The sequence below is a fragment of the Crocuta crocuta genome, unplaced genomic scaffold (genome assembly GCF_008692635.1).
Source record: "Crocuta crocuta isolate KB4526 unplaced genomic scaffold, BGI_CrCroc_1.0 scaffold364, whole genome shotgun sequence".
In the NCBI taxonomy this organism is placed as follows: Eukaryota; Metazoa; Chordata; class Mammalia; order Carnivora; family Hyaenidae; genus Crocuta; species Crocuta crocuta.
In genome coordinates, this window is record NW_027532603.1 from 149,983 (window position 1) to 174,720 (window position 24,738).

Sequence of the window (24,738 nt, forward strand, 5' to 3'; positions counted from 1 at the left end):
TAAGCTATTTTGCAATGATAAGTGATTTATATCTGCAGCTTATGGATTACCCATTTCTTGCTGCTTTTTTTTTTTTTTTTCTTCAGAGAGGGGTTTTTACCAAAGTTTGTAATTAGTTGTGTTGGTTTGGGTTGTTTTTTGTGGTTTTTCTTTCTTTTGTTTTTTAAGGAAAAATTATTTTCATGCACAAAAGTCTGTGCATGGGTTCACACATTGCAAGAAACAAAACAACAACCCATATTGTTGATTTTTCTGTATTGCTTTTCCCAGAAGAATATGTTCTTTTGGAATATTTTGAAACTATTTTATATCCTAACACTGTTTTTTTCTTTGTTTATTTTTGTTTTAAGGACAATTATCATCACCTTGAAAGGTGTCATCCCTGCATGGTTACTTTCACTGCTATTTGATTCTTTTTTTTTTTTTTAAGTTTATTTTTGTTTATTTAGAGAGAAGGAGAGCATGAGTGGGGTATAGGCAGAGAGAAGGGGAGAGAGCATTCCAAGCAGGCACCATGCTGTCCCTGCAGAGCCCTATGCAGAGCTTGAACTCAGGAACCATAAGATCATGACCTGAGCCAGATCAAGAGTTTAATGGACTGATCCACCCAGAAGCCTCCTGATGTTTGCTTCTTTTAAATATAATAGTTGATTAAATGTATGAAACCATGAGATACCTTCTGGAATCAAGTGGTGAGACCACAGGTGATGTTTCATAATTCTTTAAGTGGAACTAAAGACTTACTATGTAGTATAATTTATTTGTGTCTCATTCCTTAGACTCAAGTATACTTAGACTTAAATAATTTAGACATGGTGATTTTCGTTAAATACTTGGTAGATGCTGTAAGTATTGTTATATTAAAGTTTGATGGAAATCACTTATATTCAAAGTACTTATAAACAAGCATTGCCACATTGTTTGGAAGAAGGTTAGTAGTATCTAACCTCAAAATGATACTTTGTGTTTCTCCTGAAATTTACAAAGCCCATAAGAACATTTTATTATGCCCTTAAGAAATCTAGCCTTAACAGTTTACTAATTGACATTCTATATTAATCCAAACTGTTGAATCAGAACGTGTCCATTGTAATCTGGTAAATCTGAGATCTAATAATTGCTTTTCCATCTCTAACATTATTTAAAATGAATTACATTAGATTGATATTATTTAGATGAGTAATTTGATAGCATGAATCCAGAGGGTTTTCCACTGGCCATAGAGCAGACACCATGACCCAAGGGAGTTCTTACTTTTGCTAGTCTAGAAGACCCCGAGCTCTAATAAAGGCATGTTTTCAGTATAGCTTTCTTGTATTTCTGTAGAGTGAATGCATGTTAGCTGCCTTGGACAAGTTCCAAGAGGAGGAGGCCAGAAAGGGAAAGACTGGGAAAAAACAGAATGTGCACACCCTCCCTGATCTTGGGTGGGAAGTGAAAATGGCAACACTTTTGGTGCTTTTTATAAATTGTTCAGTTGGTGCTGATTTTCAAGGGATTGCCTAATGAGTCTTGGGATCCTTTCATTCCAGCTCCCTCACTTTGCCTCAGGTTTTCTTGTAGCTAACATTCTTTTTCCTTCTTAATGTGGGGGCACAATGTGTCTTCTTATTCTCCCATAACAGTAATTCTACATAAAGGGTAAGAAAGGGAGATCTTAATCTTCATTCAACAAGTGTATATTGAGCACTTACAATATGCAAGGCTCTAAAGAGATTATAAAAATCATTGCAAACAAAATCCTACACTCAGGAACTTAGGGTTTGGTGTATTTAGCTATTCTATATGATGGAAGTGGAGAGGGTCTTAAGAATGTTTATGATACTTTTGCTACTAAGTCTATAGCTTGCTTACTTATTTTATGGTTCAAGCCATTTACTAATTTGCCTGGCTTCTTTAATATTTCTGTTTACTCTTTCTTCTTTCAATAGCAACTGTTTCCATGAACCTATGGCATTTTCACCAAATTTTAATTATAGTTGTGGTAGTATTCAGTTCAGTTGTGGCACAGATGACTACTATGCCAGAGTTGGCCTTCATTTGATATCTTGGCCCTAATACAGGCATGGCCCTGTAATGGATGAATGCTTTGCTTCCTTTGAAATCTGAGGGAGTATAATATTTCCCCCACTACCATACAGGTCCTTTGTCTCTGGAGAGAAAAGGAAACTAGCCAGGGTATTAAATTTAATTCAGGTGCCTCAGATTAAGAATGTAATATCCCTAGTTTTCTGAACCAGAGCAGAAAAATCTTAGAGCTCAAAGCAACCATGGTGTTGATTTTCTCCTTTACTGTAAACAAGTGTTGAATTTGGGCTGTAGGGTTCAGAAATGAATTAGGGAAGGAAGAAGACCATTTAGGATGCCCCGTAAAGCTCTGGGCTTAATTTTTAAGTTGACCTACTTCATTTTAGAAAACTAAACAGTGCCACAGTACAACTTGAAATTTGAACAGTTGATTACAGTTTTGTTTTAGAGCTGTAGTTTTGCAAGAGGTCATAGAGTTGTGTAAACAAACTGAGTTCTCAAGAGTTTTGAAGAAATAGAGTATCTAAACATTAGGATTGTTGTCTCTACCAATTTTAGTTGGGTTTTATGTGTACAAAAAAATTAGGAAATGTGATATTTCCTATTTGGTTTTTCAATGGTAGCCCTAAAAAGTATAAACAGTTCTCATTAAAATGTTTTCATTATAAGAACTCATTGCCTATTAAACCCTGCAGGCTTCTGAAATTTTGTACCTATACTCTTTTGTTTCTGTTAATAGAATATATCATTTTATGTTGCTTTATTTTCAACCCATATTGGGCAAAATACAAGCCTTCAGAAAAGCTAAATGAGAGGTGCAAAAAGGAAGACAATTTTAAATGATTTTAAAAAGTTAGCACGAGCATATTTCATTTTAAATGATGGATATTGTGCTTACAAGACTGAATACATGATCCCAGTGCATTCAGCCCCCCTACCTTAGATAAATTAATCTGCATTTTCAGTATGCTTTTGTATTTTCAGTATGCTATAAAAATATATTATTTGCTTCTTCTGAGAATTTAACATGTTAAAATTTGGGATACACGATTGTACCTGCTTGGATGTGCTTGATGTCTTTTTTGCCCTGCATATGAATGTCTTCTTGGCTGCCCTCTGCTTTTTCTAGCTGCTTGTATCCTAACAGTTTGGAGTTGAGAGCTCCTCTGAGTACAGCCTTCGTCTTCCATTCTCTAGTTTGCATATTTTTTAATCCAGTTGCAAATATTTCTGGTCTTTTATGCTCCACACTCTCTCTCATAACAATTAGTAACAAACTACAGATTTAAAGGTAGAGTTCCAAAAATGTGCAAAGAAAAAAGCAAAGTACACTTCATTTATAAAAAGTCCAGAAGACAGTCCGTTCTACTGTTGCCAGACTTCTGGGATGCATTAGGTGAACTTTACTTAGCTTATGACACAATAAAGTTAGATCAGTAATTTTTTCAAGGTTGGCGTGAGAAGTGAGATTAATTTCTACATAGCCTCATCTCTTTGTTATATTGTTTATAATGAAAAGAGGGAAATGTTCATGAATTTAAGTATTTGCTAAACTGGAAGGGATGGAGGATATATGGGAATATGAACAAAATGCTGTATTTTCTTATTTCAATTTGTATATATTTTAATTGTTCTCTCTCTCTACCCATTAAAGATTCCAGTGCTGAATATCCAAATGAAAATTTTTCCTGCGCTTTGTACTGTAGCAGGGACCATATTTTCCTGTACAAATTACTTCCGTGTAATCTTCACAGGTGGTGTTGGAAAAAATGGATCAACGATAGCAGTGAGTACATCTTAAGATTCCCCACAATTGTTTGGTATTCAGTTACCAAAACTGCTGGCTGTCAGGCACCTGAGGTTCTTAAAAGTGTGAGTTGATCTGCCTTACAACAAATCCATGTTATATCTGACCACTCATGCCTCTCTTCCCTTTACTCTGCACAGGGAACAAGCGTCCTTTCTCCTTTTCTCCATATTGGATCAGTGATCACGTTAGCTGCAATGATCTACAAGAAATCGGCAGTCCAGCTTTTTGAAAAGCACCCCTGTCTTTATATACTGACGTTTGGTTTTGTGTCTGCTAAAATCACTAATAAGCTTGTGGTAAGCTCTGAAGTTTTTATTTGTTTTGTGTTTAACATTCATCTTATTTTGGTTCGATGGCCCTAGTTTTCACCCCACAGCTTCCGAGCAGCTCTAGTTTGCTCTCCTCCAATCAAGATCCCTGGACATCAACATGGAAACTGTTCTCACTCTTCTGTGAAGCAACCACTGGAGGCTACCGGAAGCTTCTTGGACCACCACAGCCCTTCTTTCTGCTACAGTTTAATTTGGTGCTTTAGTTTATCGTCCTTCAGTCTCCATCGGTACACTCAAATTAGGGCTGTTAGTGAAAAGCATCTTTCGGGAGGGCTTAGTTGACATGGCCTGTCCCTTTGGTGTGTAGCTCTCTCACACATAATTCTTGCCAGTTTTTTAGTTTTGAAAGTTCAACTTTTTATTCAGTATCGCTAAAAAATTCTTGAAACTTGCGAGCACAACTTGAAACTTGAGCACAAAACTGATTTACCATGTGGCTCACGGTTGCTCTAGTAATACAGTGCCTGCATCACGGATTCTCTTTTGTTTTCAGGTGGCACACATGACTAAAAGTGAAATGCATTTGCATGACACAGCATTCATAGGCCCAGCACTTTTGTTTCTGGACCAGTATTTTAACAGCTTTATTGATGAATATATTGTACTTTGGATTGCCCTGGTAAGTATTTTTCTGTGTCCTGTTTCATGATTTGGAAGCCACTAGTTTTCGTGTTCTGTGGGTCAGTCCTGAAAGATAGATACTATAATTGTAATGATCTGGAGTGTCAGAAGACCATATTTATAGGACTTTGTAAGAGTTCCTGTGGCTTCATCTTTGAGCCATTTTTTGCATTATCCTTATTAGTCCTACATCAGGGCTCAAAAATTCCAGATTCCTGACTGTAAAGCAGGAACTGATATATTACATCCTGTGGGCCAATGGCCTGTTTTTATAAATAAAGTTTTATTGGAACACAGCCGTGGCCATTCACGTAAGTATTGTCTGTGTCTGCTTTCATGCTGTAGTGGCAGAAGTTGAGCAGCTGAGATGAAGATGGTAGGGTCCACAAAGCCTAAAATATTTACTGTCTCTCTGAGAAAGAGTTTGTTGATCCTTAGCATACAGGAAAAGTCCGTGAGGAAATGGAGGTATCAAATTGTATGGAATTGAAGATGTGTCTGAAAAGAAGGGAAGAAGGAAGCCACTCCTCCTTATTTTCAGGAAGCTTAGGGGTCACCTAAGCAGATCCTAAGAACCTGACACTCTCTTTTCCTTCCAGGTCTTCTCTTTCTTTGATTTGATCCGCTACTGTGTCAGTGTTTGCAATCAGATTGCGTCCCACCTGCACATACATGTCTTCAGAATCAAGGTCTCTACAGCTCATTCTAATCATCATTAATGACACACTTGGTGATCTATAGGGAACTCGTGTGTTTTCTGCAGGAAAGAATCCGAACATATTAAGGAGAATGGGGTGGATAAGAACAAATATAATTTATAATAATCAATGTTGTATAACTTTTCTTTGTTATTAGTAACACTCCTTAACTATCCTGTGTGAGAATGGGAATTTCAAGTCCCATCCTGTAATCGTACATGTTGTCATACAGGGTTTGGCCCAAGGAAGCATGCAGGAAAAATTGCCATGTGTTTGTAATTATCCTGGATTCAGAATAAAATTGTCCTGGGGAGCAGATTCCCAGTGGTGGAGATTTCTCATGTAGAATATTTGCAGGCCAAAAGATGGTTGCTTTATAATTTTAACAAATCATCATCTTTTAGTGACATCCTTGTTTAGTCTCTTCTCAAGCTTTCTTTCCTAAGGAGCTCAGCTTGTGGCACAGATATATCCCACTGGCTTGTGCGATGGAATTAGTGATAAAGACCTTGAATTTGAATTGAAAGGTTTCCTATCTTTACATTGCTGAGGAGGTAATTTTTTTATTGCTCAAGAAATGGTATATCTCATGGGCTTGGGAAATCCTGTTAGCATGCAGAATAATGTGGTAACTTCGTTGATCCATTTTATTTTTTTAAATAAATATATGACCTGAAAGCCAGCCTTTCTCTCAGTTTTCTTCAGTGGAAAGATAAACTAAGTTTTAATGTCATTTTTTAAAAATTTAAGCAAAATTTCTCTTTTTTAATAAATAAGGAAATTTGGTCAGCTGCTTTGTCATTATGTGTTCTGCGATCTTTCTGTTCTGTTTAACTTGAGACATAGAACTGTCTTCATGTTCCCTCATTTTTTGTTGTTGTTGTACTTGTCACCCTTCAGATTATAAATCTTTTAGGAATCTCAAACCCTTCCCCAGAATTTTCAGTGAGAGAGGCTGCGGCCTTCCCGGGCAGTTATTGAAAAATGGTACTCCTGTTCTGGCTCCTTGGTATGCTTCAGTTTGAGATGGGAGACAGCTGCCTTCAGTGACTATAAGCCAGACCTGTTACCATGTATGTACATAGTCCAGTTGCTTGAATGGAGGGGAACAGCAGAAAAGAAACTAGTGGTATCTTCTTATTGATGTGTATTGATTCCTGTTCATTTGTATCTGTACCACCCTGTTGCTGTAATCATGGGTAAACAATGGCTGCTCTGCCTCAGCAGGGCGTCGCAGCTCTGCTTTCTTGCACTTTTGGTGCTTCCATTAATCCCATGTAATCTTGAGTAGCAGTGACAGTGAAACCTTCAAGTTCTTTGCTAGACTGTAGCAGTAGAGAGAAATCTCTCCTTATTTTTGCTTGCTAGCAACTTCTCCAGCATCTGGGGTAGTTTTGAAAGTTAGGACAAAGCAGGAAAAAGAAGGAAGGATAATTCTACTTATTTGGCACAGTTACACCTACCACCTGCCTTGAGTAGTACAGTAGACACAGCAGATGTTAATTACCTACAGTGGAAATTGAGGTCTGCAGAGAGGCTAAGTGACGTACCAGTGTCATATAGTGGTGACTTTTTCCAAATAGGGACTAGACTCCGTATCTTCTGAATCCTGGGCCAGTGTTCTCACACCCTAGTAGGTTTTGATGGGCTAAAGCTGCAAACCCAGCTGCTCAAATCTTTTTCAGCGTAAAGGGAATCTGAAAAATGCTCAGATATTTCATGTTTGCTTCCTTAGCCCCCAGGTACATCATCAGACGAGGGGTACATTTATAGTCAACCTCAGCTGGCCCCGCCTCTTCTTGTGATCCTATACCTAGGTATCAGAGTCACCTGAAGGAGCTTTAGAAATTACAGGTTTCCAGGTCTATCTCGAGAGATGATTTAGTAGATTTGGGATGAGGCCTCAGAAAGTAATTTCAGAAGCTTCCCAGGATTCCAGTCTGTGTTCTAAAACCTTTTGAGGTACAACTAGGTTTAGGAACCACTCCTGTAAACTACCTAAAAAGATGCACTGACTCTTAGAACCTGTGAAGAGCAGCAGCATCGCTACAGGTGGTGGGTGGACAGTGGGACATCTGCCAACTGCAGCGTGTGTCTGTGCTCCTCACAGGAAATTACATTGGCTTTAACTTCAGTTTGGTCACCCCAGCCCCCTGCCCCACCCTCCAAAAACATTTGTGTTCTTTGTGTAGAATTCAGGGGACTCTGAGGGTCGCACTCATGTACACACATTCAAAAGATGAGAGTTTTGAAAGAAGAGGGTTCTAAAAGTTTCCCATCCCTTTCAGTGTTGAAACAGAAGCCATCATTAGTAGTATAGAGAGAAGGTGGACTAGGTGACCACTAAACTCCTTAGAACACTTAAGATATTATATTCTTTTCTGAAAGGGGAAAATGGAAATGCAGCAATCTCTCCACCTCAGCTAAAGAGTTGAACTGGGACGCCTGGGTAGCTCAATCAGTTAAGCGTCCGACTCTTGATTTCGGCTCAGGTCATGATCTCATGGTTCATGAGTTTGAGCCCTGCATCATGCTATGCACCAACAGTATGGAGCCTGCTTGGGATTCTCTCTCTCTCCATCTCTTTCTGCCCTCCCCTGCTGTCTCTCTCTCTCTCTCTCTCTCTCAAAAAGTAAAAAAACTAAGAAAAATTTAGGGGTGCCTGGGTGGCACAGTCGTTTGAGCATCTGTCTTTGGCTCAGGTCATGATCTCACAGTTCATGGGTTTGAGCCCCACTTTGGGCTCTGTGCTGACAGTTCAGAGCCTGGAACCTGCTTCAGATTCTGTGTCTCCTTCTCTCTCTGCCCCTCCCCAGCTCACACTCTCTCTGTCTCTCAAAAATAAATGCTAAAAAAACATTTTTTTTTTTTTAATTTTAAAAAGAGTTGAACTGGGTTTCTCAAAATAACCAGGTAGGAAGTTGGATGTCTACAACTGAAGGTTCCAAACTGGAAATGATGGGCAGACAGACCTGTCTATGGAAGCAATGTAGGGCTTTTCACCAGCTTCTGGGAACTGAAATTTTCTTCCCTCAAGGTGCCTAGAATGCAAATACTTCCGTGGCTTCTGGAAGGCATACCTGACTAGACCCAAGAACTGCCGCCCTGTCGCAGTGCTGTTGCCGCTTCTACCAGTATCCCCATCCTTCCTGTTAGAAACGGAGCAGCTGACCCTCTAGTCCCCTGCTCCAAACACAGCTCCAAGGTTCTGGGCCACATTGGCCAGTTCTCCCTCTCCCCTTGCAATTTATTCTCCGATCTTTTGCCTTGTGCTCCCAGTTCTCCCCCCAGACTGGAAGCCAAAGATAGCACATAAACAGCAAGATTTTCATCTTTATTCTTATCTTCATATGTCCACAGACCTCTTTTTTATGTGTAGGGATTGAGCCTTTGGGCCACAGGTACTTTCTCTGTTGAGGATTTTGTAATAATGGTTCTTGGAAGAGGGCATTCACAGCAACTTCTAAGGCTCCACGACACCTGTGTTACGATCTGCTGTTGTGTGTCACCTGCACAGAAAATGTAGCTTTGAGCCCCGCTCCGTGAGCACGGAGGTCAGAGGCCTCCACGGTCCTGAGAAAGCTGATTCCAGGGATCCCAAACTCAAGACACCAGCTTGCAGACAGACGTGGTTACCGGGACTCGGAAGAAGGCCGTGGACTCCGGAGCTTTGCCGATCCCACCGTGCTGGCACGGGCCAAAGTCCAAAACTGACCGTAGGTCCAGTCCCCGCTGTTGACCACAGCTCTTATTTCACAGTCTTTTCCCTTGATTTCTTTTGTTTCTTATGTTCCTCGTATTCAAGTATCTTCTGTTGGAAGTAGCCTGTGGGTTCAGATACAGGTGTTAGAGGCATATAATCTGGCCGGGTGGACCACGACGAGCTCAGGAGTGTGGATCAGATGTACCCTCGCTGTCTCCTCCCCCACCACACCCACATTCCTGCCAGGATTCCCATGTTCTCACAGGCCTCTGGAGATCTGGGTGATCAATTTGGCCCCAAACTGGAGCTACAAATAGAATAATTAGTAGATATTAGCTCCAGGTTAAAACAAAGAGCCACTTCTACAGAATGGCGGCCCAGAGGCATTTTCTGAGGCTTCAGGTTATTTTGTTCCAACCCCACTGACAAGACTACACCTTATTTGTGGGCCTTTAGAGACCATGCTATTCACCCTAGGGCCACACCTGACTTGGAGGCAGTGACCCCCTCTGGGCTTGGAATGATAAGGGCTGTCACCATATACCTGCAGGAGGGTTCTTGCTCTTCTCAGCTTCCTGGATGAAAAGGGAGAAGAGCTGTGTCTTCACAAACTTCTTCACAAATCGGCGGTTGGTCTTGGAGGTCAGAGCCTTACAGAAGGCCCGTTCTTGGAAGTGGCCTTGCCCATTTGCCTCCCGCTTGATGTAGGAAGCATAGTGGCCCACAGTCTTGACAAAGAACTGCACAAATGGGCCCGAAACATGCTCGTTGAGCTGTTCTGAAGCTGCTGGAGATATATAAGAGGCCATCTCAGAAGAACCACCCACTCTTGCCTCCAGGTGGCTTTCACTGTGGGGAAGTGGCCAGGGGAGGTCTCATCACTACTGATTAAAATAGGAGATTAGGTACGGGTTCTCCACCACCGTTGAGGAAGAATAACATCTTACACTCAGACTTGCCCTAGAATCGAGGCACCTGGAACTGGCCCAGGACTGCAGAGTGAGTCCATTTTAGTCTGGGCAGGGATGGTTGGGAATCCTGCCCTCAAGCTCTGTGGAGAAACCCAAATAAGGAGGACCCAGGACTTACTCTGGGATTCACTGGTCTCCTGACCAAGAGAGCCTAAGATGTCATCCTGAAGCTTGGGTGGTAGGATATCTTTTTCATCACCAACCTAGAAGAGAATAGAGCTCAGATGTCAAGCTTGTGAGGGAGGCAGTCTTCATAGGAAGTGTATTGACAGATGGCGTGAGGAGGGTGTGAATTCTGCACCCCAACTCTACCCTCAGATGATTGGCCATGTAGGAGAGAAACAATAGAAATTGCCTCTTGGTCTTCCGTCTGACTGTAAACATTAGCAAGTGTCTATATCTCTGTGGTACTGGATTTACATCCCTGCTCTAGAAACACCAACACTGGTTGCCTCATAGGGAAGCCATCTGCATGTTTGCCATGGGCTCCTTGAGGATGGTCTTAGCATGGGTTCTTCCCCCAACAAGAGCACTTAAGTATTGCGGAAGGAGGTGGAGCACGGGAGAGACGGGTCGGATAGAGTAGGTGGTGGGCCTGCAGGAGGTCGGAGCCCAGACACTTACTGACATTAAGAAGGTTCCTTCACAAAGATTCACCAATAGGACCTGAAATAAACAGAACAAATGGTTTTCCCTTTTCCCATCAGAGACCACCGTGACAATTACCATCTCCATTTGTGCCTGTGGCTGTACCTGTCAGCCCAAGTTGCAACAAGATCGGCCACTGCAATTCTCCTTTCCTGCCTGACACCCTCCTTTCTCACTCTTCCCCTCCTTGGAAGCCCCAGTTGCCTTCCTGGGGAAAAGGCACGAGGGTGTGGGAAGGGACTGGAGAGGAGCGCTAAGGTAGGAGGGAATACAACATGGGGAAATCACAGCCTATCACTCTCTTAATAAAACACGGATTGCAGTAATGGCTTGTAGATACAGAACATGTAGCACACAGCACACGCAATCGGGCTTTGCACATCTTCTCTCAGTTAATTCTCCCCAGGGTCCTGTACAGGCAGGCACTATCCCCAGCGTGCAGATGAAGAAACAAACAAGAAAGTTGTCCGAGGTCAAACAACTAGTAGAACCGATTTCCAAGCCTAGATGGATCCTAGGTTCTGCATCCCTCTCCCCACTACACTCCTTCAACTCTGCCCTCTGGTCAGATTTAGGACAGCAGTGGGCGCTTTTGAGGCTTGCAACAACTTTCTGTACACTCGCCTGGAGCCCCTACTTTAAAAACTCTCTGGGAGCTCTGGACCTTCCCATGGAAATGGGAAGAGAAGGAAACGAGTCCAGGGCAACAGGAACAGGGAAGGAAAGGTGGTGAGGGGACCATGTGTCTGCAGGCTGCAAGAAAGACATGCACAGGGCTGACACTTGAGTTCTAGTACCGCTCCCTCACTGTCAGAGGGGCCCTCAGTCCAGACCAGAGATTACAAATCGGCATCCTGCTGGTTGGATTCCAACCTGCTGATCTGTTCCCTGATCCTCAGAGTATGTCTAAATAATTGAGTTGGTTTCCAATATTTAAAATGGGAAAATTCACAGAAAGTTTGGTTTTAGGGCTCCTGAAAAGTCAGGAACTCTAACACTGGTTGGTCCACATTTCTAAAGGACCATGTTCAGATGGAACTGGGTGCAGCTGTCCCTTTAGGCAGGGCATGTGCTCAACAGTTTGCCATGATCCTGAAGCCTGGGTTGNAGCCTGATGCCGGTCTCGAACCCACCAACTGTGAGATCTGACCTGAGCCAAAGTCGGGCGCTTAACCAACTGAGCCACCCAGGCGCCCCGGTGAATGATCCTTCTATGCTCCGTTCTTCCAAATAAAAGGACAGAGCGGGTACTGTAAATACCCATCATCAGGGGAGAAAATGTTGACCTAGTCCAGGCCTGAAATCACATGACCACATAGGTTCACGTGCCTTCATTCAGGGAAAGTGGTTCATTTCAGGGAGCTAAGAGTATGCATGAAGAAATTTTGTGAAGTTTTCCCCAAAATCTTTCTAGTATTTGCTATATTATGGTTGAGTAATTCCTTCCAGAGAACCCATGTGGGTGGTCAGAGAATCCCCCCACAGCCACAATGGCCCTGGCCTGCCCCCTTCCTGCCCATTTCACAGAGGAGCAGCCAAGGACTAAAACAGGCCAAGGCTCTCGCACAGCAGGCCTTGGGGTGTCTTCCTGCCTGGCTGTCAGGGGAGGAGCTGGGCCTGCAGTGTCAGCAAGTTTCATAACTCCTAGGGTTGGGACATTTTAAGTCATTGCTAAACGTGGGGCTAATACTCTGACCCAGTTAGTCACATGGTAAACCCTCCTTCAAAAGGCCTGTCTACTCAGCACTTAGGAGGAGGGCTGGGAAAGCCAGGGAAGTTAGGAAGGGAAGCAGCCGACTTCTTTACTTCCCAGCAACACTTTGTATGAGAAGGGCTCGGTTCTACCTGTGCTAGTTTCCATCAACTGAGTTCTCTGGACCTCTATTATTTCTTATGCAAATGGGAGAAATCTTCCCTCTTGGGCTGGTTCCTGCCTCTTTAGTAGCTTCCTACTAGATCTCACCTCTTCCCTAGGTCAGCCCTTTACACAGAAGTCAATGGTTAGCCAGTGTAGACATTCCTAAGTAACTCTCGTAGCTGATATTATAGTAATGTGCGATCTTGGGAACATGCAGAGCGCATGTTTTGCGTTGGTCTTCCAACTCTGGAGATAGCTTCATGCTACCAATGCCTGTTTCCACCATAGAGCCTTCTGGTGTGTCTGGGCCACTGCCAAGAAATAAGAAGCTGACAAAATCAAGGGGGATCTGACCTATTTTCTCCTGAACCAAGTGAGCTCTGAGGTAGTCAGAAAGATAACTCTTGTGGGGCACCTGAGTGGCTCAGTCGGTTAAGTGTTCGACCCTTGATTTTGGTTCAGGTCATGATCTGGCAGTTTGTGAGTTCAAGCCCCATGTTGGGCTCTGCACTGACAGTGTGGAGTGTGCTTGGGATCTGCTCTCTCTGCCTCCTGCCCCTCCCCTGCTCATGTACACATGCTCTCTCTTTTTCTCTAAATAAACATTTTTTTAAAAGAAGGTAACTCTTGCTGCAAAAATCTGCATTTATCAAGGCTCATAGTTTGCAGGAGGGCTACATTAGCTCACTTGTAAGGAATATGAGTGAATTCTAGTGGGGTGTGGTGTTGTATAGACCAGCTGTGCTTGTCCATTCAGATGAGCGACGGGACACCCCAGAGCCTGCCCTTTGGCACTAACCCACCTAGGACAGCTGGATGACCCCTGAATAAGCTGCCCCTTAGGTCCAAAAGGAAATTGTTCAGGAGGACGAAGCAGCCATGTGCTGAGCATCGACTCTGGGTTAGGCACCAGGCTATGAGCTTTTTTGCAGGGTATTCCCCTTAGAATCCCTAACACTTGATCACTGTTGCCCCCATTTTGCAGATAGGAAGCTCAGGCTTAAAGAGATGAAGCAACTTGCTCCAAGTCACACAGCTGTTAGTATCGGAGCCCAGGTGCGAACCCAGGTGTGCCTGGCTCCCCGTGGCGCCCTCCTCCCGCTGCACCATACCTCTTCCATGGGGCTATCCATAACCTGCTGCTGAAAGCGCATTTGTACTCCGACCATGAAGGGAGTGGGGCAGCAGACAGTGTCCAAAAGTCTCTCGGGGACAACGGGGATGTAGGTGTGCGCCCAGCTGAAGGGGTAGAGCAGCGCGGCGGCAGCGTGGATGCACTGAGACAGGGTGCTGGGGACAGGGCACAGAGAACACGAGTCAGAGGGGCCTCCCTGCACATCCACTGCTACGCACCCCTCCCCAAGGCCCCCACTGACAGCAGGAGCAAGTCTAGGAGCTGTGCTGGTGGCAGAGCTTGTGACTACTGATAGCTGGGGGTGGGGAGGGAGGANAACTTGCTCCAAGTCACACAGCTGTTAGTATCGGAGCCCAAGTGCGAACCCAGGTGTGCCTGGCTCCCCGCGGCGCCCTCCTCCCGCTGCACCGTACCTCTTCCATGGGGCTATCCATAACCTGCTGCTGAAAGCGCATTTGTACTCCGACCATGAAGGGAGTGGGGCAGCAGACAGTGTCCAAAAGTCTCTCGGGGACAACGGGGATGTAGGTGTGCGCCCAGCTGAAGGGGTAGAGCAGCGCGGCGGCAGCGTGGATGCACTGAGACAGGGTGCTGGGGACAGGGCACAGAGAACACGAGTCAGAGGGGCCTCCCTGCACATCCACTGCTACGCACCCCTCCCCAAGGCCCCCACTGACAGCAGGAGCAAGTCTAGGAGCTGTGCTGGTGGCAGAGCTTGTGACTACTGATAGCTGGGGGTGGGGAGGGAGGGGGAAAGGAAAGGCAGTGGTAGGAGTGGCAGAGGCTCCTCTCATCAAGGATGGGGCCTCTATCTGACCCTTTTCCCATCCAGTTGGTCTCTCCCCCACACCCTGCACAAAAACACTAGTGGCTCCAAAGAGGAGGGAAGAGGAAATGCCTTCACTCCAGCAGATTACGGAGTGAGCCCTTCTATACACTCACCACTGTGCTAAGGATGTGGACACCAGGAAGTACAAGGCACTGACCCCGCTGAACAAACTCACAGTGTAGTTAAGGAGACAAACGTAAACAGTGAGGCACGGCAGAGAGGCGAAGCCTTATTTCCTCCTTGTGGCTATCCACCCTCACGCACACATAGTCTTTACCTCTCATGGCTCCTTCTGGCCACTGGAGGTTATTTAAAGTTAACAGGTTGGAGTCAGAGCAGGCTTGGGAAATTCCTAGATTCCAGGAAACTTTGCCTGGCAAATCCTACCCGGAAAGTCCCACGGAGGTGGCCCCTCCACCCTTCCAGTGAAGCATTCCTCCCTATGGCTGCTGCCTCAGTCACAGCTCAGGCAGACTCCCCACCCCACCCCCCAATACACACATGGCCTCTCTCTCTGTCCTCTCCTCTCCACGGCTTCTCCCTGGCTCTTCTTTTCTCCAAACTACTCTGAAACCAAGGCCAATCAAAACACAGATACAGGAACCGTGTTTCAGTTCTTAGTATAGAGCTTGTACTTCCTGAGTCACAGAGAGTGAGCGCCTGAGGCTGTAGCCAGGCTTAGGATGACTGGAAGTCTCCTCCCTGCCTGTGCTTCAGGGGTCTGACAAGTTGGGGCGGGGGGAACCTCCCTGGAGAAAGTGAGCACCTGAGAGGCAAGTCCTGCCTGCCTTGGCCCATGGCCAGACAGCTGGCACCTGGAGTCACCTTCACTTCCTAAATACTGATCTCAGTGGGAAAGGCAGGAAGCCCAGCTCCAGCCACAACCGAAACTTCTCATTTTTCTACAGGGTTGAAAGTGGGAATGCTATTTCCAGAGCAAAAGATGACACCACTTTCCTCAAGGATTCAGCCTACAACTAGTGCCTTTTTGGTTATCACTGACTTTTATAGAATGTTCAACCCAGAGACCTCACTGCCTGCCCGCGCTTCCTCTCCTCGAACACCCATTATGTTCACCGGACCTTCTGGCCTAACATTTGGGTCCCTAACATCCTTTTCTTCTTCTTCCCTAAAAGCCAGAACCAGGGTGTCAGCCCAGTGTCATTGGCTTTCTCCCTCCCCAGACATGAATAGGTCAGCCTCCTACTGTTCAATGATATTTTCCTCCTCTTCCATCACACATCTCCCCATGTCCTTCTCAGACTTGAGGCCCCTAAGAGGCAGAGACCAAGACATGACAGCACCCTTCTTTGACTATGCACAGGGATATATTCAACTGTGAACTTATTATTAAGGATAACAGCTAGCTTTTGCACTGCAAAGGAAACCATCAACAAAATGAAAAGGGAACCTACTGAATGGGAGAAGGTTTGTGGATGACATATCCAATAAAAGGTTACTATCTAAAATATATAATGAATTCATACAACTCAACACCAAAAATCATCATCATCATCATCATCATCATCCTGAATAAAAAATGGGAAGAGGACCTGAATAGACATTTTTCTAAAGAAGACATACAGACGGCCCACAGACACACGAGAAGATTCTAAGCACCACTAATTAATTGTCAGGGAAATGCAAATTAAAACCACAATGAGATATAGCCTCACACTAGTCAGAATGGCTTGCATCAAGAACACAAGAAATAGCAAGTGTTGGAGAGGATGTGGAGAAAAGAGAACCCTTCCTTCACTGTTGGTGGGAATGTAAATTGACGCAGCTACTGTGGAATACAGTATGAAGGTCCTTCCAAAAGTTAAAAACCAAATACCATACAACCCAATAATTCTGCTGGGCGTCTTTCGAAAGAAAACAAAAACACTCATTTGAAAAGCTATATGCACCCTATGTTTATTGCAGCTCTATTTTACAAAAGCCAAGATCTGAAAACAACCTAAGTGTCTGTCGATTGGTGAATGTATAAAGAAGATTTGATAAATATACATACACAAAGCAATATTACTCAGCCAGATGAAAACAATGAAATCTTGCAATTTCATCCCATCATGGATGGACCTAGACCTCGTATTATGCTAAGTAAAATAAGTCAGACAGAGAAAGACAAATACTGCATGATTTCGCTTCTATGTGAATCTAAAAAACAAAATAAAAGAAACAGAAGCAGACACAGACTCACAGATACAGGGAACAAACTGGTAGTTGCCAGAGCAGAGGTGGGAGGGAGGATGGGCAAACTAAGTGAAGGGGCTTAAGAGGTACAAACTTCTAGTTTTAAAAATAAGTCAGTCACTGAGATGAAAAGTACAGCATAGGGAATAGAGTCCACAATACTGTAATAATGCTGCAGGGTGACTGACAGTTTACCTATCTTGGTGACCACAGCTATCTTGGTAGGCACTGAGTAATGCATAGAATTGTTGAATTAATATGTTGTACACCTGAAATTAATATAACGCTGTATGTAAACTACACTTAATAAAAATAATAAAGAATAAAAATAAGTAAAGCAAGTAAATAAAATAAAATAAAAAGACAAAACAACAACAACAATAACCACCCAGATAGCTCTTATGGATACGTGTCTGCCCATCAGGGTGGTAGGTCCCTAATGTGCACTGTTTCGTTTAATCCTCGACACAAGCTTACGAGGTAGGTATAATCCTTATTGTGATTTTACAGATGAGGAGACTATGGCTTCAAGAAGTCAAGAAACTACCCTAAGGGAAAACACACAGCTACAGGTAGAAGAATGTATTAGACTTGAACCTTGACCTGCTGATTTCAACACATGTGCATTCAACCACTACAGAGCCCTACATCCCCTAGGGTCAAAGACCATGTCTCCTTTGTCTATATCTTCCTGACATCAGGCATCTGGCGGACAGCTGACATACAATACGTGTTTGTTGAATGAGTGTACAAATGGATAGATGAGATGTGTTTGGCATGAAGGATAATGGGTTTGGGGCGCCTGGGTGGCCCAGTTGGTTGAGTGTCGACTCTTGATTTCGGCTCTGGTCATTATCTCACAGTTCATGGGATTGAGCGCCATGTCGGGCTAAGCACTGACAGCATGGAGCCTGCCNCCCTTCTTCCCCTGTCCTGGGCCCTCCCTCCCTCCCTAAGCCATCAGGAGCAGGATCACATCTCTACCCACCCTGACTGGTCTCTGCCTGGGCTGTCCCAAGAACACTTCACGCCTGGCTCAGAATTAAATCTGGATCTTTCTTCAGGCTTAGGCAGCAATCAAGTTTGGAGGCAGAAGCAAGGGAATTGCCACAGCTGTTTCTCTGCAAGGCTTAGTGCAAAATCAGACCTGGAGGCAGGAGGGTGGGCATGATGGTCCTACAGCCTGATTCCTTAGAGAACCCTCCGGTCTGTCCCCTGAGCCCAGGGAAGCCAGCCGGCCCGGGGAAGTGGCCCAGCGGCTGGACCCACCTGAGATCTTCCGCCAGGAAGATGATTCTTCTTTCCAGCACTGCAGAGGCAAAGATCTGAAGGATCTGCTCAAAACGGAGACAGTGCACCAGAGAACGAAAATCCACATGTTCTAGATGGGAGTCCAGGGGCCGTGTCAGAGAGATGAACTGCAGGGGAGCCAAGGACAGAGGCATCACTGCATTGAAAACTTGCAGACCCCCGAACGCTGGGTCTTCACCAGCCTCACCACCATTCTCCTGGCTGGAACACTTCTGATCCTGCCTCTCCCCTTCTGGAAGCCCTTCCGTAGTTTCCCTTAGCTCTGAGGGGCCCATCCCTGGCCTGGCCCATGGGTCCCTCCAGCGCCCTCTTCCTGCCTGAGGGTCCTCACAAGTCAGGTCACCTTTCTCCTGGTCTCCTCCTCCCTCCGGCTCAGAGGCCCACCTAATTCGACGTGTGTTTCCATCATTTTCTCATGTAGCATCCAGTTTCTCCCCTTTCATCACTTTAAATTATATACTTATTTGCATCTTTACTTATTTAGCATCTGTCTCCTTCACTAGACATTAAGCTCCAGGAGGTCGGGAATGACATTCATTGTATTCACCACATCATACCAAGAAAATTGCATGGCCTGGCATAAGGCGAGCATTCCATGCTCATTTTTGGAGACCGTGGAAAGGCCTAGCCCCTCACCCCATTTTTACACAGGGAGGCCAAGGTTCAGAGAGGCACGCGACCTTCCGTAGTCCAGTGGGAAGGACTGAAAGAGGCAGCTTAATGCCTGCAGCAATAGCATCCTCATGTGGCATGGGTGGGGACACAGGGGTGGGGATGGATGATAAGAAGTAGACAGATGGAGGCCCTAAGGGAGAGACACTGGACACACACACAGGAAGATAAGGGTGGTGATGGGGAAAAGTGGCCGTTTGGGGCTGGGGGCACAGTCCATTCTAGCACCAGGCACCTCAGCTTACATGTTTTATTTATTATAAATACACGTCTTGGTGGCTCGGACAGTAGGTCCCTGTGAGCATCAGGTTGGGAGGATCAGAAAATACAGGTTTGATTTTCAGCTCTGTCAGTACTTCTAGTTGGGGCCCCGGGGCCCTGCCTGGCTCAGTCTATACGTGTTAACCTGGGGTGCAGGATGGTAGGACTGTGTGAGCTGTAGCACTGAAGCCAGGGCTCACGACCTCCGTAACCCACCTCAGTGCCCGAGTCGGGGATGAAGCTCTTGAGGGTGACAGTCTTCCCAGGGGCAGGGAAGGCCGCCTCTCGGAGGCCCTGCATGAACGGGTAAATGACGGCCATGGAGATCTGGTGCCTCTTCTCCACCTCGTCCAGGATCTGCGGGATCCAGGAACTGGCTCAAAGGGATGCCACTGGGGAGTGGCAGAGACCCCAGCGCGCGCACGTCTTCCCGCCCCTCACTGGTCCAGCCAACCCTCGTGGACTTGCCAGGCTCCCCGCTCTTCCCTGGCAGAGCCCAGTCTGCTGTTTCTCTCCTGCACGAGGCCTCCACGAACCTTCCTCCTTTCACCCCCTCCTTACCTGTCCGCTCCCCCCTTTCCCTGGCACCCGCCTAACTGCCTTCCCCAGAGCCAACCACCACACACCGTGGCACCACATCCAGTCAGTCTGGGATGCTGGGTGCAGTGGGCGCCTAGAAGCCCGGGCCTGGGTGTCACTGTGCCCTCCGACTTCCACTGGAGACACCCCCAGGGCCAGGGCCAGACTCCATCCCTGAGGACCCAGCAGGGGGGACCATTCCACCGAGCAAAGGCTCCCAGCGTCCTGCCCTCACCCTCTGAAGGACCTGCCAGGGACAGAGCACACTGAAGCTCTTTCATGGCCACCAAGACACGCCCCGTCCGTTCTGAGGCCTGACTCGGGTGCACGGGCCGTGCACTTAGCTCCAGCAGAAATCCTAGAGCCCTCCCCCCTCAGAGGGCTCATGGGGAGAACAACCGTCTTCATATTTGTTCAGTGTTCTGCTGAACATGTCACTTCATTCGAGCCTCACACCAGGCCCTGAGCCAGGGAGGCGAGGGATCGCTGCAGGCACTTGACAGACAAGGAAACGGAAACTCCCGCCTCCTAACCTGGGGCTCTGCCTGCTGTCCTGCTCCAGCTGCTTTCTAACCCGACCAGAGGGGGAAGTGTGGGCTCTCTGCAGGGGGAAAGTCTCCGTTTTCTGGAGCCCAAGTTCCTCTCTGCCTCAGTTTCCCCAAGTGTGCCTAGGTTCGACCCCAGCTGTGAGGAAGGAGCTCCACTGAGGGCCCAGGGAGCACAGGCAGGTCTGGCGGCCAGGCCGACCTGGAGGCTCAACAGGCCAAACGGGCCCCAAGGAATCCCGCTCCGCCTGTACCTTGGAGAACAGGCCGAAGCAGCCGATGCAGCTGATGATGCAGTAAACCTTGGGAAGGCGAGGGCCACGGCCGGCAGGCTGGGGGGGACAGACAGGCTCCTTCAGTGCCGCAGCCTCCCCAGGGCTCCTCCCAACTGGGGCTGCCAGGGCACACGGCTGGTGGCTGGGGCTGGGTGACTCCTGGGGAAAGGTGGGCCAGGTGGAGGAGGGCCTGGCTGTGCAGCGGTCCCGTGTATGGCGCAGGCAGCAGGAATAGCCACCAAAGTCAATAGAAGATGACTTTAAGGGGGCCACGCTCTGCCACCATCAGCACCAGCACCCTGTGGGGTCTGCAGAGAATGGGAGCAAGTGTGCTGTAGGGATGAGGGAGTGGCCAGAAAGGACAGCACCGTACAAGTGACTTGGGAGAGTCCTCCTGAGACCTCCAGCCTATGCTCTGGGAGGCTCCGGGGGTGGGGGTGGGGGGCAAGGCAGCTAGGCCTGGGTACGGAGAGTGGAGAGGGCATCCATCGGGCAGGAGCCTCTGACACGGGGAGCTTTCGAAAGCTTGGGGAGAGCAGAGATCAAAGCATGGCCAGCATAGGTCCCCTGGGTGGACAAGGAGGGGCAAGTGTCCCCATTCCTGCAGGGTTGCAGAGGGCACTAACATGGCAGCAGGTGCTGGGCCGTGCGCTCCCTGCAACCACCACTGCCAGGGAGCCTTGGCTTTTGCAGCTGAGGCTCCAGCAAGCCCAGCTGTGGAGCCGAGCGGGCTGCAGAGAGGAGGGGGCAGTTCTGAGCAGCACAGACCAAGAGGCGCCTGCAGTATCCAATCTTCCTGCTCCCATCCACGTTGGTCAGGACGAAGGAAAAGGTCTCCCTGAAGAAGAGCACACACATGGTTTGCATTTGCTCACCAGACCCTAGAACAGGAAGGCGGCAGCCTCGGAGGGATGCTGAGGGGGGTCAGGAGGGCAGAGGGGAGCTGCTGATTAATCTGGAGAGTAATAGTAACACCAGTCGTTTATTGCATGCTTGCTGGCATCCAGCTCTAAAAGCACTACCTCGTTTAATTCTCAAAACAGCCCTTTGAGGTAGGTTCAATTAGGATCGCCACTTTAAAGACAAAGGAACTGAGGCCCCAAAGGTGGTTCCCACCCAAGGTCATTCAACTCAAAAGGAGTAAAGCCAAAATCTGAACTCAGACAGCCAAATTCCAGGGCTGATGCTGAAAGGGACTTTGCCACATTGCCTTCGTCGAAGCCAAAGGCCTTCTGCTAAGTCCAGCTTCTTCCAGAAGCAGTCAAAACATGGCAACTGTCATTCCCAGGGCAGGTGAGAGAACCTCGCCCTTCTCTGGACAGAGGTGACTGGCTGGTTAACCAAGTTGGCTAAGATCCCTGGCCTTGGGGGACTCCAGGCGAGATATTTATAAGTGGATCAACTCCAGCCCCTCCCATCAGGAGAGAAGCTGGTAAGGACTGGCATCCACATGGAGTGAGGGAGCCACAGGACCCACACGGCTCACACTTGTCCCTTCTCCCCCAGTCCCAGATTCCTCTGTCCCAGGCCCGAGCCATTACCTGGGGTACTCAGTGAGTGGTGCCCACTCATTCCCATCTGGGAAGCAGAACAAGGGGATGGCTCCAAGCAGCCGCTCCTCCTCCTCCTGCTGGCCCCGAAGAAGGTTCTCTCGCTATAGGCAACAGGGAAAGAGCCCAGTGAATTGCGGAGGCAGGGACAGGAGGAGAGGGCTTGAGGGCTGGTGGACTTCTCTTGAGGCTCTAAAGCAGTTTGAGAATAAGCTCTCCTGCTGGCCTGGGAGCTCAAAGCGTGCCTCTGCCTGTCCCTCTGCAAGGGGACTTCATTCTGGGTCCGGCCAATCCCAAGGCTGAGTCTACACGAGCCTGAGTTAGACATCAGTATCCTAAGGATCCACATAGGCAGGGCCTCACTTAGTATAGAAGGGCCCAGAGTCTGCCTGGCCTCCCGGAGGGGCCATGTGAGAGAGCCACCACATTAGAGAGGAGAGGTGGCCAGCTCAGTCGCTGGACCAGCAGGGTTAATGAGGGTGCCCTTCCCCCGCCCCTTCCCCCAGTGAGGGAGCAGACAAGAAGGAGCCTGGTGTTTGGGCTGTGGCCACAGGCTGAGCCTGCCCACCAGCTGTGTGCCCGCCGCACCCTCTCCTCCCCACCCGCCCAGGGAGGGGGTGCCTGCGAGGAGGTCTGGCAGAAGGTAAGCCTCTCTACAGAGCAGTGTGACTAAGGGTGGAATTTGGAAGAACCAGGAGGCCCCAAAAGGGGCAGAAGAACCAGCCTCGTTTCCTGGCTAGGGAGCCCAGGTCAGTTCCTCACAAAGAAGCCAGACCTAGATTCTGTGGGTGATAACAGGAAACAGGGTTGGGCCTGAAGGAAACGGGAGCACGGAGCGCAGGGCGGCTCTAGACTCANCTTCGGAAACTGGTAGGTGATGGTAGGCTCATAGTCATCCCCTGAACTCTTTTTTTTGAGAGAAACCACGAGGAGGTATTCAAAGAAGTGCTGCCCTCCAGGAAAGGTGGACAGACAGCGCTCCTGGGCCCTTTCTGGTTCCTTTACCGCTTCCCCCAGGTTGTCCTGGGGAGGTCCTGAAAGCAAGACACCAGGCCCCACTTGGTATCTCCATGGCCCACGCCCCAGGTGGAGTCCGTGTGGCTCTGGCAACTTCTTCACCTCAGGGCCGCCAGGCCAACGCTAAGGTCCCCAGAGCCTTCCCCTCTCCTCAGAGCCTGGAACAGGGTCAGAGCCAACTGGGCTGTTTCCGTGCCTGCCCTGGGAGACTTGAAAACCCAGGGAGCCAAGAGGGGGACAGAGGCTGTTGATTTGGAAGCCAAGGAAAGGTACTGGGGAGCCACTTGGGAGGTCCTATGCCCTGGAGGCAGAGACTGTGCCCACCCATGGGTGCCCAGGGCAGTACCTGAAACAGTAAGCCCTGAGTGAGTGGACATGAACTCTAATCAGAACAGGTCCCAGAGCCATGTGTCTGACCATACAACTCCCCCTCACCCCCCTACTCCCACCACCACAAGGGGCATGACCAGCCCTAAAACCCAGTAGGGGAAGTATTCTGGTCTAGTCACATGGGGGCCCAGGTAGAGGTCAAACGATAAAGACTCTACATGTAAGAAAAGGAAGAAGCATTTCAAGAAAGAAACAGCCCCATCAACGAGGGTCACCCTAGAAAACAGGAAGTGGGCAATCCAGTCCAGACCTGCTCGGAGTCGGGGCAGCCGGTTGCGGAACAGCCTGAGCATCCCGCCTCCCACTTGTCCTTCCATCTTCTGGAACCTGCAGGGCATTGGAGTGCTTCCCTTTCCTCCTACAGACCGGCTACAAAGAGTCTGAGAGAGGGGCTGCCGCTTTGGTCTCCAACCACAACTCCATGAAGCCAGGCCATGTGCTGCCTTCCCAACGGGGGACGGCAGTTTCCATGCCAAGCGCCCAATGGCTGAGCAGGAAGGATGTGACGGGACCCAGGAAGGAGCAGAACGCCTGCACTGATAGAGGCAGCATCCTGGCACTGCAGCTCAGACCTCAGCTCCTCCCAAGAGCCCCAGGGTGTGGTGAGAGAAAAGGTCATGAGCAAACACCTCCAAGGCCCAGCTGCTTTCTGGGCTAAGGGCTTTGAATTCTGGGCTGCGGATTGTGCAACGGGTTTATTTACAACTTTGGGACAGTGAAGGATGCCTAACAGCATCAGACTGTGGGCACTGGAACCTCACCAGCCCGGGGACAGGGATCATACATCCCCATAACCTTGACTCCTGACCTTTCACATCTCAACTTGGTCCACTACCGCACTCGGGATCTTCCAGGACTTCGGGACTGCAAGCAAGAGCACAGGACCAAACGTTCCCCACGGCCAGCATACCACTGCCTCCCTTGATTAAGATAAATAGACTCGGCCCATTAATTCTCTAAATGGAAAAAAACGTTCTAGCATGAGAGAGTTCTGGAAATCGATATGAGCCTAAAAGCCTCTTCTCCTGGAGGTAGAATAGAGAGCAAATCCCTTTCTGGAGAGTTCCTGATACTTCAGGATGATCTACAGTGGTGGGTCTCTCACCCACCCCCCTGCAATATATCTGAAGTCTGACTTCTCTCATGGGAAACGTTCCAGGGCTCCAGCAAAGGATCCCTCTTCCCAAGTAGGAAGCACTGACTCAGGACATTCTTCTGGGCCTATAGTAGGGGACCAGTTGCCTCAGCAGCCTGAGGGTCATTCAGTGACAGTGGAAAGCAACTGGGTGATCTCTGCCCTACCCCCACT

General features: G+C 47.8%; 2 protein-coding genes across 3 annotated transcripts in view; one reads left to right on the forward strand and one right to left on the reverse strand.

The window, feature by feature from the left end:
* Positions 1-6,290, forward strand: part of CEPT1 (choline/ethanolamine phosphotransferase 1) — a 38,040-nt gene extending 31,750 nt beyond the window's left edge. For both annotated transcript variants that reach the window (XM_077780192.1, XM_077780191.1), the window contains exons 6-9: positions 3,683-3,814; positions 3,976-4,134; positions 4,664-4,789; positions 5,391-6,290. In XM_077780192.1, the coding sequence (XP_077636318.1) occupies positions 3,683-3,814; positions 3,976-4,134; positions 4,664-4,789; positions 5,391-5,510 (537 nt within the window). In that variant the 3' untranslated portion in view covers positions 5,511-6,290. The remainder of the gene's footprint in view (positions 1-3,682; positions 3,815-3,975; positions 4,135-4,663; positions 4,790-5,390) is intronic.
* A 2,512-nt stretch (positions 6,291-8,802) lies between these two features.
* On the reverse strand, positions 8,803-23,950 carry DENND2D (DENN domain containing 2D). Its single transcript, XM_077780194.1, has 12 exons — positions 23,680-23,950; positions 22,881-23,056; positions 22,014-22,126; positions 21,241-21,310; positions 20,452-20,529; positions 19,290-19,430; positions 18,099-18,247; positions 14,218-14,395; positions 10,788-10,829; positions 10,282-10,366; positions 9,737-9,979; positions 8,803-9,314 (listed from the first exon to the last, which is right to left on the reverse strand). Exons 1-12 carry the CDS (start codon positions 23,765-23,767, stop codon positions 9,238-9,240), a joined length of 1,440 nt encoding a protein of 479 aa, XP_077636320.1. The 5' UTR covers positions 23,768-23,950; the 3' UTR covers positions 8,803-9,237.
* Positions 23,951-24,738: the final 788 nt, after the last annotated feature.